A 20,968-nucleotide genomic window follows, 5' to 3' on the forward strand; every position below is an offset into this window, starting at 1 on the left:
AGATAGCTTAATAGGTTTTTCCATGGTAGCAACTATGGTTTCACATAAGACTTCAAATTGAATACGAAGTTTTAAGCATAACAGTTACCTGGAATGACTATTGGGGTGTGTATTCTAGTTTCAACCATCTAAAATTTTTCCTTGTTACATTTATTGTAATACTTAAACACTTTGTTTTCATATTTCTACAGTGGATAATAGAAATATAAATAACCTGACATGAGTTTCTAAGTATAGAATTATTAAATTCCTAAAAAAATTATTACTAAGATATAGCTTTTCTGATTAATCTTATTCCCCCGGGCCTATTATTTTCCAAGCTCCATTGTTGCTGAAAACACAAGAGGTTGGTAACTTTTTAATCTCCTTAATTTTAAATTAATCAAAATATTTTAAAATATTTTTAAAGGGGAGACAGACTTTTTCTACCACTTCTATTGCACATTCAATGAATATCTCTTTTTGTGATTTTTTTTGTTGAAATCGTCATAAAAATGTTAAGACCTAAAATGTTTACTTCCCTTCCACAATTCCTCCCTCCCCCTGCTTTTTCATTGTTTTCTCTTCTTTTCTTAAATTTTTTGTTCCAAATTTTCATTTTGAAATAATGACAGATTCACAGGACGCACAAAGATTCCATGTAACCTTCACCAACTTCCCTAACTACATCTTCTGCAACTATCGTGGAACCTAGAAACCAGGAAAGGATGCAGGCATGCTCTGTGTGTATATTTACCGTATCACTTTGCCACATGTCTAGATTTGCTTCACTACAACCACAATCAGGACATACTATTCCATTACCACAAAACGTCCACCGTGCTGCCCCTTCACAAGCATACCGCCACATTCTCTCCCGCTAGCCCGAGTCCCTAGACATAGCCACCCTGACTTTCATCTTTATAGTTTTTCCTCTTTGAGAACGTTATGTAAATGAAATTGCAGAGTGTGTGACCTTTTGGAATTGGCTTTATGTAACCGTGTGACACCCTTGAGATTTTGTTGCCGGTATCAGGATTTGCTCATCCTTGCCATTCAGGAAGAGTCCTGATGTGTTTGTACCACGGTTTGTTTAACCATTCACTCATTGCAGGACATTTTGAGTGTTTCAATTTTTTAAAATTTTTATTAATATAAGGAGAACAGATTTCATGTATTTCATAAGTACAATTCTAAGAAGGTAACATATTTTACTCCTTCCCTCAATAGCCCTCTTTCCTTTTTTTCTTATTGTTAATTTTTGCAAAAACATAATTTTAATCTACTCTATAACCACAAACTTAATTATTAATAGAGCTAGTGTGAACAATCTTGTAGAGGTTGTTATATACATATATATTTTAATTTATTAATAATTTATATTTCTCTAGGATAAATATACCAAAATCCTCTCTTTCTTCTCCTCCTCTTCTTCCTCCTTCTCTTCCTCCCCTCCTCTTCCTCTTTTTCTTGATTTATTTTATTTGAAAGGCAGAGTAACAGAGAGGCTGAGGGGGAGAGAGAGAGAGAGAGAGAGAGAGGTCCTCCATCCACTGGTTCACTCCCCAATCTGCTGCAGTGGCTGGAGCTGCACCCATCTGAAGTCAGGAGCCAGGAGCTTCTCTGGGGGCTCCCACAGGGATGCAGGGGCCCAAGGACTTGGGCCATCTTCTACTGCTTTCCCAGGCCAGAGCAGAGAGCTGGATGGGAAGTGAACCTGCTGGAACTTGAACTGGCACCCATATGGAATGCTGGCACTGCAGGCAGTGGCTTCACCCACTACACCACAGCGCCAGCCCCCCTCTTTCTTCTTAAAATATTTGTTTTCTCTCTTAGATACTGGTAACAATGATTTGGGTCGCAACATCTGCTCAGTATTTAACGATAGGATTTTTTTTTTTATGGTCCACAAAATTCAGGAGAGTCCCTGGCTTAATGAATGCAGAGACTGATGATGAAGGAACGCGGGTGGGTCTGCCAGGGTGTCGTAGAGGAGGCAGTGGTGAATTCTTCAATTCTTGTTTCGAAGCCAAGTTATTGTATTTCAGCCTTCTCTCAGCCTTCCCTTCTTTCTGTTAGACACCAGAAGTTATCTTTTAGACAATTTGACTACCTGTTTCTGTAGAATCTAGGTGAACTGGAGAGAAAGTTACATTTCTAATGCCTATTTATCCATAACTTGGAGAGTATATTACAGCATAAATTAATTGCATTTACATACATAATAATTTTTTTCTGTGAAATGTTTCTTAAAATATTCTTAGTTTAGTTACAGGTGTTTTAAGGAATGTAATCAAGTAATCTGGTACAGTTAAAGTAGTTGCCTGAGATAATCTCCTATGTTCTTTCCTGGTATAAAATTCTGGTCCTGGACAAAAATTCTCAGAATCAAGGAGGTAACTGAAGATCCCAATGAGGTCCAGGTTCACTTAGATGGGTAGCAGAGAGTTAGGAAGGAGTTAGCATACAGGCAAGGGAAAAACTAGAGTGTTGACTATCAGTCCATGCTGTGAAACTTTCAAAGAAGTTAAATTAGATGAAGAACTGACAAGTCTTCGATTGTGAATTTATTGCGTAAACATATTTTTTCTCCACAGATTAGATCAGAAAATGGATGTTAAAAATCAAACTTTCGTGATTGAATTTTTTTTCATGGGATTAACAAATCACTTCCAGCACCAGGTTGCTCTCTTCCTGATGTTTCTCTTTGTTTACCTTGCCACTCTTCTGGGAAACCTGGGAATGATCACTATCATTTGGATAGATTCCCGACTCCACACGCCTATGTATTTTTTTCTCAGCCACTTGTCCTTTGTGGATGTCTGCTCTTCTTCTGCCATTGGTCCCAAGATGTTGACTGACATCTTTGTGGAGAAAAAAGCAATCTCTTTCTTTGGTTGTGCTGCCCAGATATCATTTTTTGGTCAGTTTGTAGTGACTGAATGTTTCCTTCTGGCTTCCATGGCATATGATCGATATATAGCCATCTGTAAACCCTTGCTGTATACACTCATTATGTCTCAACGGCTCTGTATGCAGCTGGTGGCAGGGCCTTATGCCGTGGGCCTTATAAGCACCATTACTCATTCAACCTTCACCTTTCGCCTACCCTACTGTGGTCCAAACATCATCAACCACTTCTTCTGTGATCTTCTTCCTGTTCTCTCCCTGGCTTGTGCAGACACTCAAGTCAATAAATTTTTACTTTTCATCTTGTCTGGGGCCCTTGGAGTGCTCAGTGGCATGATCATCTTGATTTCCTATGTACACATCGTCATCACCGTCCTGAGGATCCGCTCTGCTGACGGGCGATGCAAAGCTTTCTCTACCTGCTCTTCACACCTGACAGCTGTGTGCATCCTTTATGGGACACTCTTCTTTATCTATGTACGTCCAGGCTCTAGTTTCTCCCTGGATATCAATAAAGTGGTATCTGTGTTCTACACTGCAGTGATTCCCATGTTGAATCCACTTATCTACAGTCTGAGAAATAAGGAGGTCAAAGACTCATTCAGAAGAACTTTTGAAAGGAAGAAGTTTCTTGTAAGAGGGTAAACTAGGACTCAATGGTGCTACCGGTTGATAAGTAATGCTTTACAGAGGCAAGAACACTAGGCTGGATCATGGGAGTCCTGTGTTTAAATTTAGATTCTTATTTTATGAGTCATGGATAAGTTACACAATATCTGTAGGTAGCAATTTTATCATCTAGTGGGTGTGAGATTTTAAACTTTACACTGAGATGGGTGTATTGTTAGAAACCCTATGTTTAAGAAATTTCATCATGGTTTGTGAATAGAAAATGGTAGGTTCTAAACCCAAATGCCCATCAACAGTAGACTGGATAAAAAAATTATGGGACATGTACTCTATAGAATACTATACAGCAGTAAAAACAATGAAACCCGGTGATTTGCAACAAGATGGAGGAATCTGGAAAGCATTATGCTGAGTGAATTAAGCCAGTTCCAAAGGGACAAATATCATATGGTCTCCCTGATCTGCGACAACCAACTGAGCACCAAAGGGGAAACCTGTTGAAGTGAAATGGAATGGACACTATGAGAAATAGTGACTTGATTAGCTCTTGTCCTGATTGTTGATGTACAATGTAATACTTTACCCATTGGTTGAACTCTGTAATTAACACACAATTATTCTTAGGTGTTTAAATTTGAACTGAAAAGTGATCCCTGTTAGGAATTTGGAAAACATTATGCTGAGTGAAATAAGCCAGTCCCAAAGGGACAAATATCATATGTTCTCCCTGATTGGTGACAACTAACCAAGCACCAAAAAGGAAACCCGTTAAAGTGAAATGAACTTGCTCAGCCCTTGCCCTGACTGTTGATGAGCAACTTAATTCGTTAACCCTCTTAGTATTTTTTTGTTTGTTCTACTTAATACTTTTGGTTGAATACTGTAATCAATACACAGTTATTCTTAAGTGTTAAAACTTAACTGAAAAGTGATCGCTGTTATATATAAGAGTGGGAATAAGAGAGGGAAGAGATGTGCAATTCGGGACATGCTCAAGGTGACTTGCCCCAAATAGTAGAGTTAGAAACATATCAGGGGATTCCAATTCAATCCCATCAAGGTGGCATGTACCAATGCCATCTCACTAGTCCAAGTGATCAATTTCTGTTCACAATTGATCATAATGATAGGACTAAGAACCAAAGGGATCACATAAACAAGACTAGTGTCTGCAAATACTAACCAATAGAATAAAAAAGGGAGAGAACGATCTAACATGGGAAGTGGGATACACAGCAGACCCATAGAATGGCAGATGTCCTAAACAGCACTCTGGCCTCAGAATCAGCCCTTAAGGCATGCGGATCCGGCTGAAAAGCCCATGAGAGTATTTCAGGCATGGAAAGCCAAGACACTCTGGAAAAAAAAAAAAGAAAAAAAATGACCTAAATGAAAGATCCCCGCGAGTGAGATCCCAGTGGAAAGAACAGGTCATCAAAGAAGGAAGGGAGGAGAGAACTTCCACTCTGACTACGACCTTGTCGAATATGATCAGAGTCAGTGAACTCAAAAGGCTTCCATAGCCTTGGCAACTCATGACTAGAGCCTTGGGTGATGACTGATGCCATAAACAAGAGTGTCAATTTGTTAAGTCAACAACAGGAGTCATTGTGCACTTACTCCTCATGTAGGATCTCTGTCCTTAATGTGCTGTACATTGTGATTTAATGCGATAACTAGTACTCAAACAGTATTGTTCACTTTGTGTTTCTATGTGGGTGCAAACTGTTGAAATCTACTTAATATACGCTAAACTTATCTTCTATATATAAAGAGAATTGAAAATGAATCTTGATGTGAATGGAAGGGGAGAGGGAGCGCGAAAGGGGAGGGTTGTGGGTGGGAGGGAAGTTTAGTGGGGGGGATCCATTGTAATCCATAAGCTGTACTTTGGAAATTTATATTCATTAAATAAAAGTTTAAAAAAAGAAAATGGTAGGTTCTTTTAAATTCGAATAATTAGAATAAAACCATAACTGTGAAGCTTACTGTGCCTCAATTTTTATTTACGGGGTATTGAGGTCCCTTGATTCTTTGTAAGTTTGGTCTTGAGTCCCTTCCTTCCTTCCTTCCTTCCTTCCTTCCTTCCTTCCTTCCTTCCTTCCTTCCTTCCTCTCTTTCTCTCTTTCTCTCTTTCTCTCTCTTTCTTTTTTTCTATTAAAGGTTCATTTATTTATTTTGAAAGGCAGAAATACAGAGAGAAGAAGAAGAAGAAGAAGAAGAAGAAGAAGAAGAAGAAGAAGAAGAAGAAGAAAGAGAGAGGGGGTGGGGGAGAGAGGGAGAGAGATATCTTCCATCTGCTGATTTACTCCCCAAGATGGCCACAACAGCCAGGGCTGGGCCATGCCGAAACCGGGAGCCAGGAGCTTCTTCCAGGTCTCCCATGTAGGTGCAGGTGCTCAAGTACTTGGGTCATCTCCTGCTGCTTTTCCAGGAATATTAGCAGGGAGCTGTATCAGAAGTAGAACGTCCAGGACTTGAACCAGTGCCAATAAGAGATGCTGGCACTGCAGGCAGAGACTTAACATCCTAAGCTACAGCACCTGCCCCAATCTTGAGTCTTTTCAAACCTAAACTATTATGGCTGGTATTATTCTGGTAGGACATAACCATAGTACCTTCAACAGGATATGTTCAGGGGCCGGTGCTGTGGCATAGTGGGTTAGAGCCCCAGCATGCAGCACCGGAATCCCGTATGGGATCTGGTTTGAATCCTGGCTGCTCCATTTCTGATCCAGCTCTCTGGTATGGTCTGGGAAGGCAATAGAAGATGGCCCAAGTACTTGGGCCCCTGCACCCACTTTGGAGACCTGGAAGAAACTCCTGGCTCCTGGCTTCGGATTGGCTCAGCTCTGGACTTTGTAGCCAGTTGGGGACTAAACCAGTGAGAGTCTCTGCCTCTGCTCCTTTCTGTGTGTAATTTTGGCTTTCAAATAAATAAATAATTTTTTAAAATGATTGAATATGTTGAGTATAATCATTGCCACATAAAAATAACCACAAATATGGGAACATAAATTCACTAACTCATGCTCTCTGTGGTCAGAAGTCCAGCCAGGCGCCTCAAGGCTGCATTGCTTGCTTAAGATCTCTCAAGACTGAAATGAACACACTGCAAAGTCTGTATTCTTTTCTGGACACTCTGGAAGCATCCAGTGTAAATCTCATTTGGTGGTACACAGAATTCAATTCCATTAGACTGCAGGGCTGTAGTGCTTGTGGTTCACTGGCTATCAGCCAGAGAGGAGCCTCTCTCAGTTCCTAGAGCCTGCCACTTCCTTCTCACACGATCCTCTGTCCTCAGACCAGTAATGGAACACCTGGTCCTTCTCACACTTTAAGCCTCTCTGACATCTGCTGTGAGCTGGAAGATCTAGATCACTCCCCCCCACCACTACCCCACCCCAGGTATTCCAGGATAAATGTCCTCTTTTTAGGTTAACAGTGCTATGTAATGCAACGTAATCATGTAAGTGATACATGGCAATACTCACAGGTTCCAGGGATTAGGACATAGCATCATTGTAGGGCAATTTTAGAAATTCTGCCTACCACATAAATACTCACAGAATAAACCTAACCTAAAGATGATTAACCAGTGAGAATAATTAATACACACTGATTAATGTGTGACATATAAATATGTATATATTTTCTTCCCAGGCTCTATAGCCTTGATATGCTTATTTTTTGTGCCACTATTACCATTTTAAAGTACTATTGGCACATACTATTTTATTTTTTTCTATGAAGATTAATTTATTTTTGAAAGAGTTATAAAGAGAGGGAGACATGGGGGGCCATAGAGACAGAGAGAGGTCTTCCATCTCTGGCTCAGTCCCCAGTTGGCTGCAATGGACCAGGGCTGGGCCAGGTTGGAGCCAGGAACCAATAGCTTCGACTGGGTCTTCCATATGGAATAGTAGGGACCCAAACACTTGGACCATCTCATAGTGTTTTCCCAGGCCATTAGCAGGGAGCTGGATTAGAAGTGGAGCAACTGGGACTCAAACTGGCCCCCCATAGGGGATGCAGGCATTGAAGGCAGTGGCTTTACCTGCTGTGTCACAATGCTGGCCCCCTTTGTTATTTATGATAATACTACTACTAAATACTTGCTGAGGATATATTATATTATATATCTATGCTGTATGTCATATAAAATATAATTTAATACTTCCATTCTCACTGTGTTGCATTATTAATTCTAGTTTATATCTATGGAAATTGGGGCTTGGACTACCTTGGACTTCACTAAATAGATGAAGTAGCATTTGATTCCATTCTGAGTCTTCCAAATCTGAAGTTTTTTCATGTATCCTCTGGAAGGTCATTCAATAGGGCCGAACTTCATTGTTACCTTGGTAAACACTCTATTAGAAATTATTTGGACTTTCATATGTGTGATCTTCTAGAAAAAAACTAGAAAACATTATTTAAGAATTATTAGTGGATATTGTATTCTGAGAAGGTTTTGTAAAACTGCAGTCAAAAGTCTTGTGTAAAATCACCAAAGGCAATTCCTTCTGCTGAATCATACAGTCCACTTTGTAAAGGCAGTTTTTGCAAATTGGTTCTGATAAACACTTTCCGATCATTTTAGTGTATTTTATTTTGGAAATACAGACACACTTTGAATGAATTCCTCTGATCATGAGATAGTTCTTGTGTAATTATCATCCTCATTTGCTCAACAACTGATAGAACAGAGGTTTATGCATAATATGGTCTTTGACAAGGCTCATTGAAATAGTTAACATACGATCTTTGGATTACGTCAGTGTAGTCTAGCAAAGGAAATAAACCACAAATAGCAAATGATACTGTATGGTGGCATTTCAAAAGACAGAGAGAGTGAAAGGGCGTGTGGATGTCCAAGGAAAGGACAGTTTTGCATGGGATCAGAGAAGGCATCCTGGATGAGGTTGTGATTAAGATGGACATCATAGTACAGATGGAATTTTGACTTCTGATATTTCAATAAATGAGAGGGGAAAGTCAAGAGAAGTATAATGAAGAACGGCCATATGGTATCTGAGGGGTGAGGGATGGCAAATTACCAAGCTAGAATGAAACATGTGATGTTCCTATAGCAGGAGGGAGAGGTTAAGGTATGTCCTGCAGTGCTTTAAAACAATCTTGAAGTGAATAGAGACTCAAATCGTCATAAGACCCTGCCATGATTCTAAAGTTTAGAAGGAACTATAAACAACCAAATATCAGAGTTAATCTTGAAAAAGAAAATTAAGATAGGAGGCCTTTCTCTACTGGATATAGAATTGCAAACATACAGTAATTAATATAGTACCAAAAATGCTCGAATAAGACTCATAAAATGATAGTGGCTCTAAGTAGCACTCTTACCTCAGAACAGCTGCCTGTAAGATGTTCTGGTCTGGCTGAAAAGCCAACAAGAGCATTTCAGGTATAGAGAGTCAAGACACTGGTGCAAAAAATGTCTTATATGAAGGGCCTCTATGGGGGAGAACCCATTGGAAAGAAGTGGTCATCAAAGAAGGATGAACTTTTCTCTAAATGGAGGAGAGAATTTCCACTTTGCTAATGGTCTTTTCTAAATGCTGATGGAGTTTGCATATTCAAAAGGCTTCCACAGTCAAGGCAGTTCATGTCAAGATCACTGACATCATACATAAGAGTATTAATTTTAAATTAACAATAGGAGTCAGTGTACACTGATTTCCCATGCAAGACTTCAGTCCTCAAAGAGTTGCAATACGAGATTTAGTAATAAAAGTTGATTTCAACTTGCACACAGATAAATAAATAAGTAAACAAGTAAATAAATAAATAAATAAAATATTCAAATATTACAATGGAGTAGGGTAGAGAGTACAAATGCAATAGCTAATGTATGCTAATTCCTTAATTAAGGAATAAGTAGGTTCTCTACATGAATACTTTATATATGGGGTAAGATTTTTAGAACATGATTTCATATACATTGAATGCCTAAATGAAAATAAGTGGAATTTTGTTCTATGTTACAACACATAGTAAAATAATTTACAGGTAGATTGAGGATCAAGATATAAAGGGCAAAGACATAAAGCATGTGGAAAATAATATTTATGATTTGTGATAGGACTTCATTGCAGGAAAATTTTTTTTAGGTAATCTACAAAAACTGTAAAATTGAAGGACACCATCAATACTCTGAATCATGTTAAAATCAACCTCTGAACATTGAATCACCATTAAGGCCATACACATACAAGCCACAGAATGAGAAAATATATTTACAGAACATGCTATAGCTGATCTAGAATATGTCAATAACTTATACAATTAAAAAATACAGTGGTGAAGTGGGTGAAGCTGTTTCTTGCTTTGCTAGCCTCCCATATTGGAGTACTTGTTTGATTCTCAACTGATCTGGTTCTTATTCAGCTCCCTGCTAATTTTCCTGGGAAGGAAGTGGAAGATAGCACAAGTATTTGGGTCTCTGTCACCCAGGAAGGCTTGAATGGAGTTCCTGGCTCCAGGTTTCTGTCTGGCCCAGCCCTGGGTGTTGCAGCCATTTGGGGAGTAAACCGCTATATGGAAGATTTTCTCTCTCTCTCTCTCTCTCTTGCTCTTGCTCTTGTTTTTTTTTTTTTTTTCAAATAAATAAGCATAAATCTTGGAGAAAATATAGACAACATAGGGAAAAATACTAGATGACATTTGAATATTGTTAAGATGCTCAACCTCACTAGAAATTGGGGAAAGGACAAATAAATATGCAATTAGATTTCATTATCTGCTCACCAGAATGGCTAAAACTATTATTGATTATTGGCTCTCATACACATCTTTTGAGTGTGATGTTTTCACTTTGGAAAAGTTGCATGTATCCTATTGACCAACATGGCCTTGAAGTTCCCCTCAGCTTGACTAAGCTTTACATAGGTTTCTTCCTTACTCCAGACCCTGACTTTTTTTGGAGCATTTCCTTTAAAAAACTTCACATAGTAAATTCTTTCTTGCTCCCTTTGAGATATAAATCTGCTCCCATTCTCTTATTGACTTAAAACCCAGAAATACTCTTTTCAAGAACTTAGGGAACTATTCTTTGGACACATAATCATCAAGAAAGATGGTGCTTCTATATCCTAGGTTCTGTGGGAGCATGGAAGTCTGACTTCAGTTATTGGCAGTTAACAGACAGAGATGGTCTAAGTCCACTGTCAAACCTCCTATTGATTTTCGTTAGTACTTTTCACAAGTTTACTCCATGCACTTAAAATCTTCTGCCTTTTGTTTCAGTGGAATTGAGTTCAAATTCATACTCCCATTGCAGTAGGTTTGAGTTTTGCTCACCTATTTAACTCTGTCTACTACAATATTAGTTTGACAGTATATCAAGGCAATTCGATTCCTATTTATATTCCCAAAAGAAATGCATGTTCACATTATAGCTGATTTATCTGTAATATATGAATAATTTCTATAGTTAAAACTTTACTGATAATTAAAATATCTAAAAACAAAATAGATCATGTTTGGAATACCTTAAGCAGAAAAGTAATAGCAATAAAGATCCAAAAACCTCAGATTTATCTACTTATGGATGCATTTCACAAGCAAAATATTGTGGAAGTGATTCTGTTTTTTGATGTGGGTGGCTTGTTTACCTTGCAATAATTCTCTGGCAGTACAGTTAAGATTTGTGCAGTTTTCTGTTTAAGTATTGTTGGCCAATAAAATCATAAAAATACAACATCAATTTGATAATTTTTGGTTAAATCTCTGTTGATAGAAAGGATTCAGAAATATACATTTTTATATAATGGAACAGTTTTTTTTTTTTAAATTAGGTCTAGCTTTTATTTATTTGAAAGGCAGAGTTACAGAGAGAGGGAGAGAAAGAGAGAGAGGTCTTCCATCTGCTGGTTCACTCCCCAAATGGCTGCAATGACTGGGGCTGGGCCAGGTCAAAGCCAGGAGCCAGAAGATTCTTCTGGGTCTACCATATTGGTTCAGGAGCCCAAGTACTTGGGCCGTCTTTCCTCTGCTTTCCCAGGCGCATTAGCAGAGAGCTGGATCAGAAGTGTAGCATCCAGGACTGAAACTAGTGTCCATATGGGATTCCAGTGTTGTAGGCTGTGGCTTTACGAGCTATGGCATAGCGCCAGTGCCAATGAAACAGTTTTATACATTCCAACTCAGTCTTCCTCCTATCAGTCTTCAAAAAATGATATAAACTACCATGATGGCTAAGAAAAGGAATTGTGTATTTGAGTGGCTGAAACCAAACTTTCTTTCATAAAGTATTGCACAATATAAGGCAGAAAGATATTTCACCAGTTGCTTATGTGTTGGTAGATTGAAGATCAAAATTAATCACAAAATAGCATTTATCCGTATGCTGCCTACGTTGAGTTGGTGAGAATGCAAGGGATGAACACGGTGGTGATTGTACATATATTATTCCGTGTAGGACAACCTCCACAGATAAAATACACACTGGAAAACAGTGGCAAGAGCATTGCATTTGAAGGCTCTGAGTTATTGCCTAAGCTATCCTTGCTACTCCAAGCATCAGTTTGAAGAAGCTCATTGGCATGATCTATAAATTTCTTAGGAATGCAAAATTTATATTAATTGAATCAGAGCTTTCATTTATGCAAGATCTCCAGTAATATGTAGGTATATTATTATTATTATTATTATTATTGTTTGAGAAACAATTCTGTCTGCATCTAGAGGGGAAGAGTTTTTAAAGTTCTCATGCTCTAGTGAGAAGGGTAAGATTTCACCCAATCTCTGTAGAAGCCTAAAAGATGAACACACTGGGTTAATCTACCCTTTATCCTCATTCAAAGATGAAGTAGAACAAATTATTTATGGTTAGGAGATTATTCTTCATTGTGAATGAGCAATATAATGGGCTTGGAAGAAAAACTAATGTTCAAGTTATTAAAGATAAAAGTTTTTTGTGTGTATGCATGTCCTGTGCTCATGTGTGTTCATCAATGTGTGTGTCCTCTGCTGACACAGGAGAAGAGGAGATGAGGACGGATGAAGTCCCAGTGGTGTTCTGCAGTACACTCGTGTTTGTGAAGGTGATTAAGTTGAGGGGCCATCTTCCCAATGGAGTTGGTGTCTAAAAACAGTGAGGTGACTAACTGGGCAGTCATGAATGAATTAATGGAAATTTTTGGAAGCAAAAATTGGAAATAGGAATGGAATCACGATATTTGACTTGACTTTTTCCTCAGTGTTACTAGGTAACCTCTCTGGACTGTGTCAATGTCTGTGTTTACATTCCTTTCTTTTGATTTCAGAGTTTTAAGAGGAAGAGTGCATGGGGAATGGGAGTTTAAGGCATCCTTATGGCCAATGCTATACTATAATACTTTGGCTGAGCAGTTTCCAAATTTCTGTAGGACTTCTAGTAGGGAAAATCTGGCAGTATCGTCACTGCACAAAAGTTTACTCTCAGCATTTTCTTGCTAAGGAGGAGCTAAGAGAAAAGAAGAGAATCCAGCCATGTGTAGAAAACAAAGTTTATCCCCATGGATTTGTTACATTTAAAGACAACAATACCATGTTAATTTGCTTTTTCTGTCAGGAATAAAATCTCCAAGGTATGCTTTGGGGACACATTCTCTTGAGGGAAGATGAAGAAACTGCTTCCGGAAAGTTGGATGAAAGAGCAGGAGGACACTTTATTTGTCTCAGAGTGGAAGCTCTTTGGGAAGAAGATTATGAATAAAACCAAGTAATTTCCCGGAAGTGCGACCTCTTCCCTGTGCAGAAGCACAGGAGGGGATGGGAGATAGAATGCCTGCTGGAAAGGCAGCCTTTCAATTTTAAATATTTTTGTCATCTCTAAGGAAAAGAGGAACTCACCAGAATGTAAGTGTAGGTCATTTTAAATAATCTATTTTTGTCCCTCTGTTTACTCCTTGAGAAGTTCAACACAAATGAAGTGAATTGAAAAGAAAATTAAAACAAGTCATATTTAAAATGTGACATAGAGAAATATCCATTGTCGGATCAAATCTTGTTAGAATATTGCGTTAAAATCTAGCAAGAATTGGCCGCGGCTGGCTCACTAGGCTAATCCCCCACTTGTGGCACCAGCACTCCGGGTTCTAGTCCTGGTTGGGGCACCGGATCCTGTCCTGGTTGCTCCTCTTCAAGTCCAGCTCTCTGATGTGGCCCGGGAGGGCAGTGGAGGATGGCCCAAGTGCTTGGGCCCTGCACCTGCATGGGAGACAGGAGGAAGCACCTGGCTCCTGGCTTCGGATCAGCACAGCGCGCCGGCCATAGCGGCCATTTGGGGGGTGAACCAATGGAAGGAAGACCTTTCTCTCTGTCTCTGTCTCTCTCTCTCACTGTCTAACTCTGCCTGTCAAAAAAAAATCTAGCAAGAACTAATGTGAAAGCCAAAAGTACATGAAGAGGTCATGATTAACTTGAGTTCATTGTCAGGTCTAGAGAAATCCATTCTCCTTAGGCCATATTTATAACATGACAACGTCCAGAAAAGGAGAGAGGTTGGGTCACCCATTCTGGATTTTGTGCCATCAGTATGCATTATTGCTCTGGGGTGTGAGTATCACATTGAAGGCACAAGCTGTGAGGACGATGAATGAATTATAAATCAGAGGGTGATTTGCAGATGTTTGTGAGCCCTTGTATTTGGCCAAACTTTGACCCAATAAAGATTTCTTGGAGGCTTCAGTGCTTTCTTTATAAGCAGCAGTCCCTCCCAATCACTATTAAATGTCCATTTGGCATCGACTGATTCTGTATCCCAGAAAATCCATGTGGGATTGTGTTGGGACACTGAGATATCTAAGATCCTGTCCCGGGAGAATCTCACCAAAAGACTGGAGTCTCTGAATTCAGACAGTGCAGTATCTTAATCTCATAGCACTCTTAGGAGATATCTGTACTGGAACCGTAGGCACCATTTTTCAAGCTTACAGGTTGATTGTCTGCTATGTAAAACGGGGATGACCAGATTTTTTTATTCAAATTTGGGTGAATAATGTGCTGATATTTGTAAAGAACTTGGGGCAGAGTCTGATAAGTCTTGATTACTACACAATTCTTGTTCATCATCCCACACTGACTATCATTTCTAATTCATAGTATCCTGAAGCCAGTCACACCCAGCCTTTTGCATTGCATGGTGGAAAGTAGTATTCTTGTATTTGCCACCATTTCTTTGCTCTTTGTTCAGGCTCCTGGAAAGTTTTCTTATAAATGGTGAGGTTGAGTCTTCATTTCTCTTAGTTTATTAGAATTTTAGGGATCTGGAGCTCGGAGAGCATAGCTAGCAATTGTTGCTGACTTTCTATCTCTTAGATTTAATACATTTCTTGCCTCTTCTTCCTATTTTAGGATTATTGAGGCTCCTTTTTTATTGCTGAAAAACTTTAGATGGTTATTATTATTTTTAAAGATTTTATTTATTTATTTGAGAGGTAGAATTACAGAGAGAGGGAGAGACAGAGAGAAAGGTCTTCCAACCGCTGGTTCACTCCCAAATGCCTGGAGCTGAGCTGACCTGAAGCCAGGTGCCAGTAGCTGCTTCTGGTCTCCCATGCAGGTGCAGGGGCCTAAGCATTTGGTCCATCTTCCACTGCTTTCCCAGGCCATAAATAGAGACCCAGATTGGAAGAAGAGCCACCAGGAAATGAACCAGTGTCCATATGGGATGCCAGCACCACAGGTGGAAGTTCAGCCTACTATGACACAGGGCCAGCACCATAAATTTGCATTATTTTTAATTACGAAAGTAATACATAAATATGTTCTCCTTAACAAAATCTTAAAATTGAGGTAAGTCTAGAATTTCTTTTGATTGCTCACCAAGTTCCTTAACCCTTTGTTCTCAGAAGTAATGACTACTCATTTGACATACATTCTTCCAGACTCTGGTTTACACACAAAAATACTTATAATTAAAGAAAATATTGAGGGGTCAGTGCTGTGGCTTAGAAGGTAAAGCCACCACCTGCAGTGTTGGCATCCCAGATGGGCTCTGATTAGGATCCCAGCTTCTCCACCTCAGATCCAGCTCCCTGCTAATGTGCCTGGGAAAGTAGCAGAAGATGGCCCAAGTGCTTGGGCCCCTGCACCCATATGGGAGACCTGGAACAGGCTCTTTTGGCTTCAGCCTGGCCCAGCCCCATCTGTTGCAGCCAATGGGGAGTGAACCAGTAGATGGAAGATCTCTCTCACTCTCTCTATTTCTGCCTTTCAAATGAATAAATATATCTTCAAAAAAAGGATAAAATATTGAGGTTTTTAAAATTATAGTATACGTTAGAAAAATAACCATGTTTATAAATGTGAAACCACCTAATTTTTAACTTCTATAGAGTATTTAATAGAAGGACTACATCAAAGCCTGTTTTGCTATTGCCTCTCCAGACAATGTAAGTGGAGTCTAGGTTTTCATCATTTTAAGCAATAGCAAAATGTCCAATATTGTTTATTTCCTTTACTAAATAATGAGATTTCTAAGTCATCATATACTCCTTCAAGAGTTTCAGTCGTAAGTAGTAAAAACTTGCCTTCTTGAGACCTTACTCGCTAAAGTGTGAGGGATTAGCACTTTCTCATCAGCACTTCAGTGCTTCACTCGGAGGCATTGAGAAGGATTGAGTTTAGGTGAAACTTATATCAAGGTGAATTTTAATAGATTCAAAGCAAAGGAGAGCTGTATGTAACAGGATCAACATCAGGTGTAAACAACAAAGCAGGCATGGGGTCCTGTTTCCTTGTAAACAATAAAGCTAGGATAGATGAGGAATATCATATCTGGAAACCCTCTGTGAAGCACTGTATTTGGGTTGAAAATCTAGATTGTGGGGCTGGCGCTGTGTCGCAGTAGGTTAATCCTCCGCCTGCAGTGCCAGCATCCTATATGGGCGCCAGTTCTAGTTCCCACTGCTCCTCTTCCCATCCAGCTCTCTGCAATGGCCTGGGAAAGCAGTGGAGGATGGCCCAGGTCCTTGGGCCCCTGCACCCACATGGGGACCCGGAGGAGGCTCCTGGATCCTGGCTTCGGAGTGGCGTACCTCCGGCCGTTGCGACCATTTGGGGAGTGAACCAGCAGACGGAAGACCTTTTCTGTGTCTCTCCCTCTCTCTGTAACTCTACCTCTCAAACAAATACATCAAATCTTTGAAAAAAAAAAAAAAGAAAATCTAGATTGCTTTATCTGTCAGTGCACCATAGATAATTCTTTTTTTTTTTTTTTTTTGACAGGCAGAGTGGATAGTGAGAGAGAGAGACAGAGAGAAAGGTCTTCCTTTGCCGTTGGTTCACCCTCCAATGGCCGCCGCGGCCAGCGCGCTGCGGCCGGCACACCGCACTGATCCGATGGCAGGAGCCAGGAGCCAGGTGCTTTTCCTGGTCTCCCATGGGGTGCAGGGCCCAAGCACTTGGGCCATCCTCCACTGCACTCCCTGGCCACAGCAGAGAGCTGGCCTGGAAGAGGGGCAACCAGGACAGAATCTGGTGCCCAGACCCGGTGTGCCGGCGCTGCAAGGCGGAGGGTTAGCCTAGTAAGCTGCAGCGCTGGCTCACCGTAGATAATTCTGGCAAAGAGTGGAATGTTTCATCCACTGATATGATTCCAACCCAAAACATGTTAGATAGTCTATTATTTTAAAAACTAAAAATTTTCATGGAGTAGTAAAGTAGTAGTAATGTGGAAAAAAGGATTAGGGCACATTACAGATGCAGCGTAATCATGAAATAAATGTTGTTTCCTGTTAACTCTACAGTTGTCCCTACCTGTGTCTGTTAGTTCAGCTTGAAAGATGATCAAGCAGATATTTACTTTCTCAGTAAAAGCAATTTATTTTGATAGAAAATGAATATCTACAACTGAGGCTTTTGCTTCACAAAATAGATTTTCTACTTATTTAATCATTTTTTCTTTTTTCCAGTAGAGTTCCACACTTTATATTTTCTTCATAGAAATCTGAAGATTCTCTGTTTGTTTTATTTATGATTGATTTATCATTCAAATCGAATAGATTTTCCATTCTAATTTATATAGGATTATTTCTCATTTTTCATATTGATACTATGCTATTTTGTTGAACTCCTTTATTTTTGCTAAAAATGTGTCTTATACTTATAATTTCATTCTTCTAGTTTGTTTTAAATGTGGATTATTTAGCCTGCTAGTAATGGGTTTTGTTTTTGCATTTTCCTTACTTTTATGCATTTTTAGGTAATAGAATTCTGTGCCTCGAATAAAATGTGAAATACACAAATTATAGGCAAAAATATATATAGTTTCTGATTATACTGTGAATGTTTTTAATGATTTACCACTAGTGGCACAATTATTTTCTGGACTTTCTTTTTATTAAGTTAAATGTTCCCTTTATTTCCAGTTTGGAACAGTTTTCTTGAGAGCTGCATCTTATCAAAATCTTTTTTCAAGTTCTATTCAAATAATAATAATGCCTTTCATTTTAATCTTTAAGGTAGTGAAAAATTTTATAAGTTTTGCTATTGTCAAACTATTTCTTAAACTCCAATTTCCTCTTTAAACATGTCATAAAACAGCGATATATTTGACTTATTAGCATTTTATTGGACTTTAAAAATAATCAATATTTCTAAGTAAGTACCACAATGATTTTTTCCTGTTCATTATGTTGATTTTAAAAACTTACAGATGAAATTAATACACAGTTATTCTTAAGTGTTGAAAATTAACTGAAATGTGATCCCTGTTAAACATAAGAGTGGGAATAAGAGAGGGAAGAGATGTATAATTTGGGACATACTCAAGCTGACTTGCCCCAAATGGTAGAGTTAGAAACATACCAGGGGATTCCAATACAATCCCATCAAGGTGGCAAGTACCAATGCCATCTCACTATTCCAAGTGATCAATTTCAGTTCACAATTGATCATAATGAAAGGACTAAGAGTCAAAGGGAGCACATAAACAAGTCTAGTACCTGCTAACACTAACCAATAGAATAAATAAAGGGGAGAGTGATCCAGCATGGGAAGTGAGATACTCAGCAGACTCATAGAATGGCGGATGTCCTAAATAGCACTCTGGCCTCAGAATCAGCCCTAAAGGCACTCGGATCTGGCTGAAAAGCCCATGAGAGTATTTCAGGCATGGAAAGCCAAAACACTCTGGCAAAAAGATCTCTGTGAGTGAGATCCCAGTGGAAAGAACAGGTCTTCAAAGAAGGAGGTACCTTTCTCTGAAGGGAGGAGAGAACCTCCACTTTGACTATGAGCTTGTCTAAACAAGATAAGAATCGGAGAACTCAGAGGGCTTCCATAGCCTTGGAAACTCATGACTGGTGCATAGGGAGATTACTGATGCCATAGACAGGAGTGTCAATTGGTAAAGTCAACAACAGGAGTCACTGTGCACTTACTCCTCATGTAGGATCTCTGTCCTTAATGTGCTGTGCATTGAGATTTAATGCTATAACGAGCACTCAAACAATATAATTCACTTTGTGTTTCTATGGGGGTGCAAACTGTTGAAATCTTTACTTAATGCATACTAAACTGATCCTCTGTAAAAAAAAAAAAAAAAAAAAAAAGAAATTATCAACTCCCAACTTGACTCTCACTGGGATTAAACATGACAATAGGTCTGATCTGATTTCATCATCATTTAAAAAAATCATCTATTATTTTTCACTTTATGTTTCTGTGTGGGAGCAAACTGTTGAAAAATCCTCACTTAATGTATACTAAGCTGATCTTCTGTATATTAAGATAATCGAAAATGAATCTTGATGTGAATGGAAGGGGAGAGGGAGTGGGAAAGGGGAGGGTTGTGGGTGGGAGGGACGGTATGGGGGGGAAGCCATTGTAATCCATAAATCGTACTTTGGAAATTTATATTCATTAAATAAAAGTTAAAAAAAAACACTGAATGAGGACATAAAATAAAACACTGATGCGAGAAAAAAAAACTTACAGATGAGTGCATTATCAATTTTCTGCTTTTCTTACTGTAGAGATCTGGACAATCAATGGCTGATGAAAACTATACAAGGATCACAGAATTCATTTTCATTGGTTTAAAGTACCACCCTCAGCTCCAGGTCTTTCTTTTCTTGCTCTTTCTTCTTTTTTACCTCATTACCATGACAGGAAATTTGGGCATGATTATTCTTATCCGGGTTGATTCCCACCTCCACACACCCATGTACTTTTTTCTCAGCCACCTGTCCTTTGTGGACATCTGCTTTTCCTCAGTTGTGGGTCCCAAGATGCTCACCGACTTCTTTGCTGAAAGAAAAGCCATCTCTTTCCTGGGCTGTGCCTTGCAGCAATGGTTTTTTGGGTTCTTTGTGGCCATTGAGTGCCTTCTCTTGGCATCTATGGCCTATGACCGCTATGTTGCCATCTGTAACCCATTGTTGTATTCAGTTGCCATGTCCCAGAGGCTCTGCGTTCAGCTGGTGGCCGGGCCCTATGCTGCAGGCTTCTTAAACACCATGACTCACACAACAGCTGCTTTTCGACTCCCTTTTTGTCGCTCCAATATAATCAATCATTTCTTCTGTGACATGTCTCCCCTGCTTTCTCTTGTATGCGCTGACATCAGGATTAATAAATTATTGGTTTTCATTGTGGCTGGCGCTGTGCTCGTTGTCAGTAGCCTGACCATCATAGTCTCCTATTGCCACATCCTCATTGCCATCCTGAGGATCCGCTCTGCTGTGGGAAGACGAAAAGCCTTTTCCACCTGCTCTTCACACGTGACAGCAGTTTCCATCTTGTACGGGACTCTCTTCTTCATCTACGTGCGGCCAGGTGCAATTTCTTCTCTGGACGTCAATAAAGTGGTGTCCGTGTTCTACACAGCTGTGATCCCCATGTTGAATCCTCTCATCTACAGCTTGAGAAATAAAGAAGTGAAGGCTGCCATGGGTAGGACAATCACCAAGAGCAAATTTTTCATCCAAAATTAAAGTGTCATCAAGAAAAAAAATTGACAAAAAGAAAAGCCTCCATAAATGGGTAGACCACCTGGATCCTCATCCTAAGTTATTGAAGTATTTGCCGATTTTTAGATTGTAGATTTCTATTTTTCCATTCTTTCACTTGATTTTCATTTTACTATCTATTTTTAAACTCCATTTCACCATGTTCCTATAAGTTGTGAAAATTCCTACTTACCTAAATATCTGGGAAAATGCATAAATCTGAGAATATGAAAAACCCTAGTCAATGTTAGAACCATCTGGAGGCAAATAATTTCACACTCATTGGAATAATACAAATATCCACACCATGTTAATTCAATAGAATAGCAGATGTATCCTATATACAGAATAGAAAAAAACAGGTAGCTTAACTTACACATTTTTAACTAAAAGACTTCTTTATATTGTGTTCCTTTTAATTTCCTTATGTCTGTTTTCTTTATTTCTATGTTCTATAAATAAATAAGTCATAATCATTACAGAAAAAAGAA

The 20,968-nt window shown here is 39.1% G+C and overlaps 2 protein-coding genes across 2 annotated transcripts; both read left to right on the top strand.

The window, feature by feature from the left end:
- The first annotated feature begins 2,589 nt into the window (after nucleotides 1-2,589).
- On the top strand, nucleotides 2,590-3,534 carry LOC100356089 (olfactory receptor 5G25-like). Its single transcript, XM_002708961.1, has one exon. It carries the CDS (start codon nucleotides 2,590-2,592, stop codon nucleotides 3,532-3,534), a length of 945 nt encoding a protein of 314 aa, XP_002709007.1.
- A 15,983-nt stretch (nucleotides 3,535-19,517) lies between these two features.
- Nucleotides 19,518-20,462, top strand: LOC100355842 (olfactory receptor 5G9). The gene has a single exon (XM_008271259.3). The coding sequence runs from the start codon at nucleotides 19,518-19,520 to the stop codon at nucleotides 20,460-20,462; it is 945 nt and encodes a 314-aa protein (XP_008269481.3).
- Nucleotides 20,463-20,968: the final 506 nt, after the last annotated feature.

Source organism: Oryctolagus cuniculus, chromosome 1 (assembly GCF_051225735.1).
Source record: "Oryctolagus cuniculus isolate XC-2025 breed Fujian yellow rabbit chromosome 1, ASM5122573v1, whole genome shotgun sequence".
In the NCBI taxonomy this organism is placed as follows: Eukaryota; Metazoa; Chordata; class Mammalia; order Lagomorpha; family Leporidae; genus Oryctolagus; species Oryctolagus cuniculus.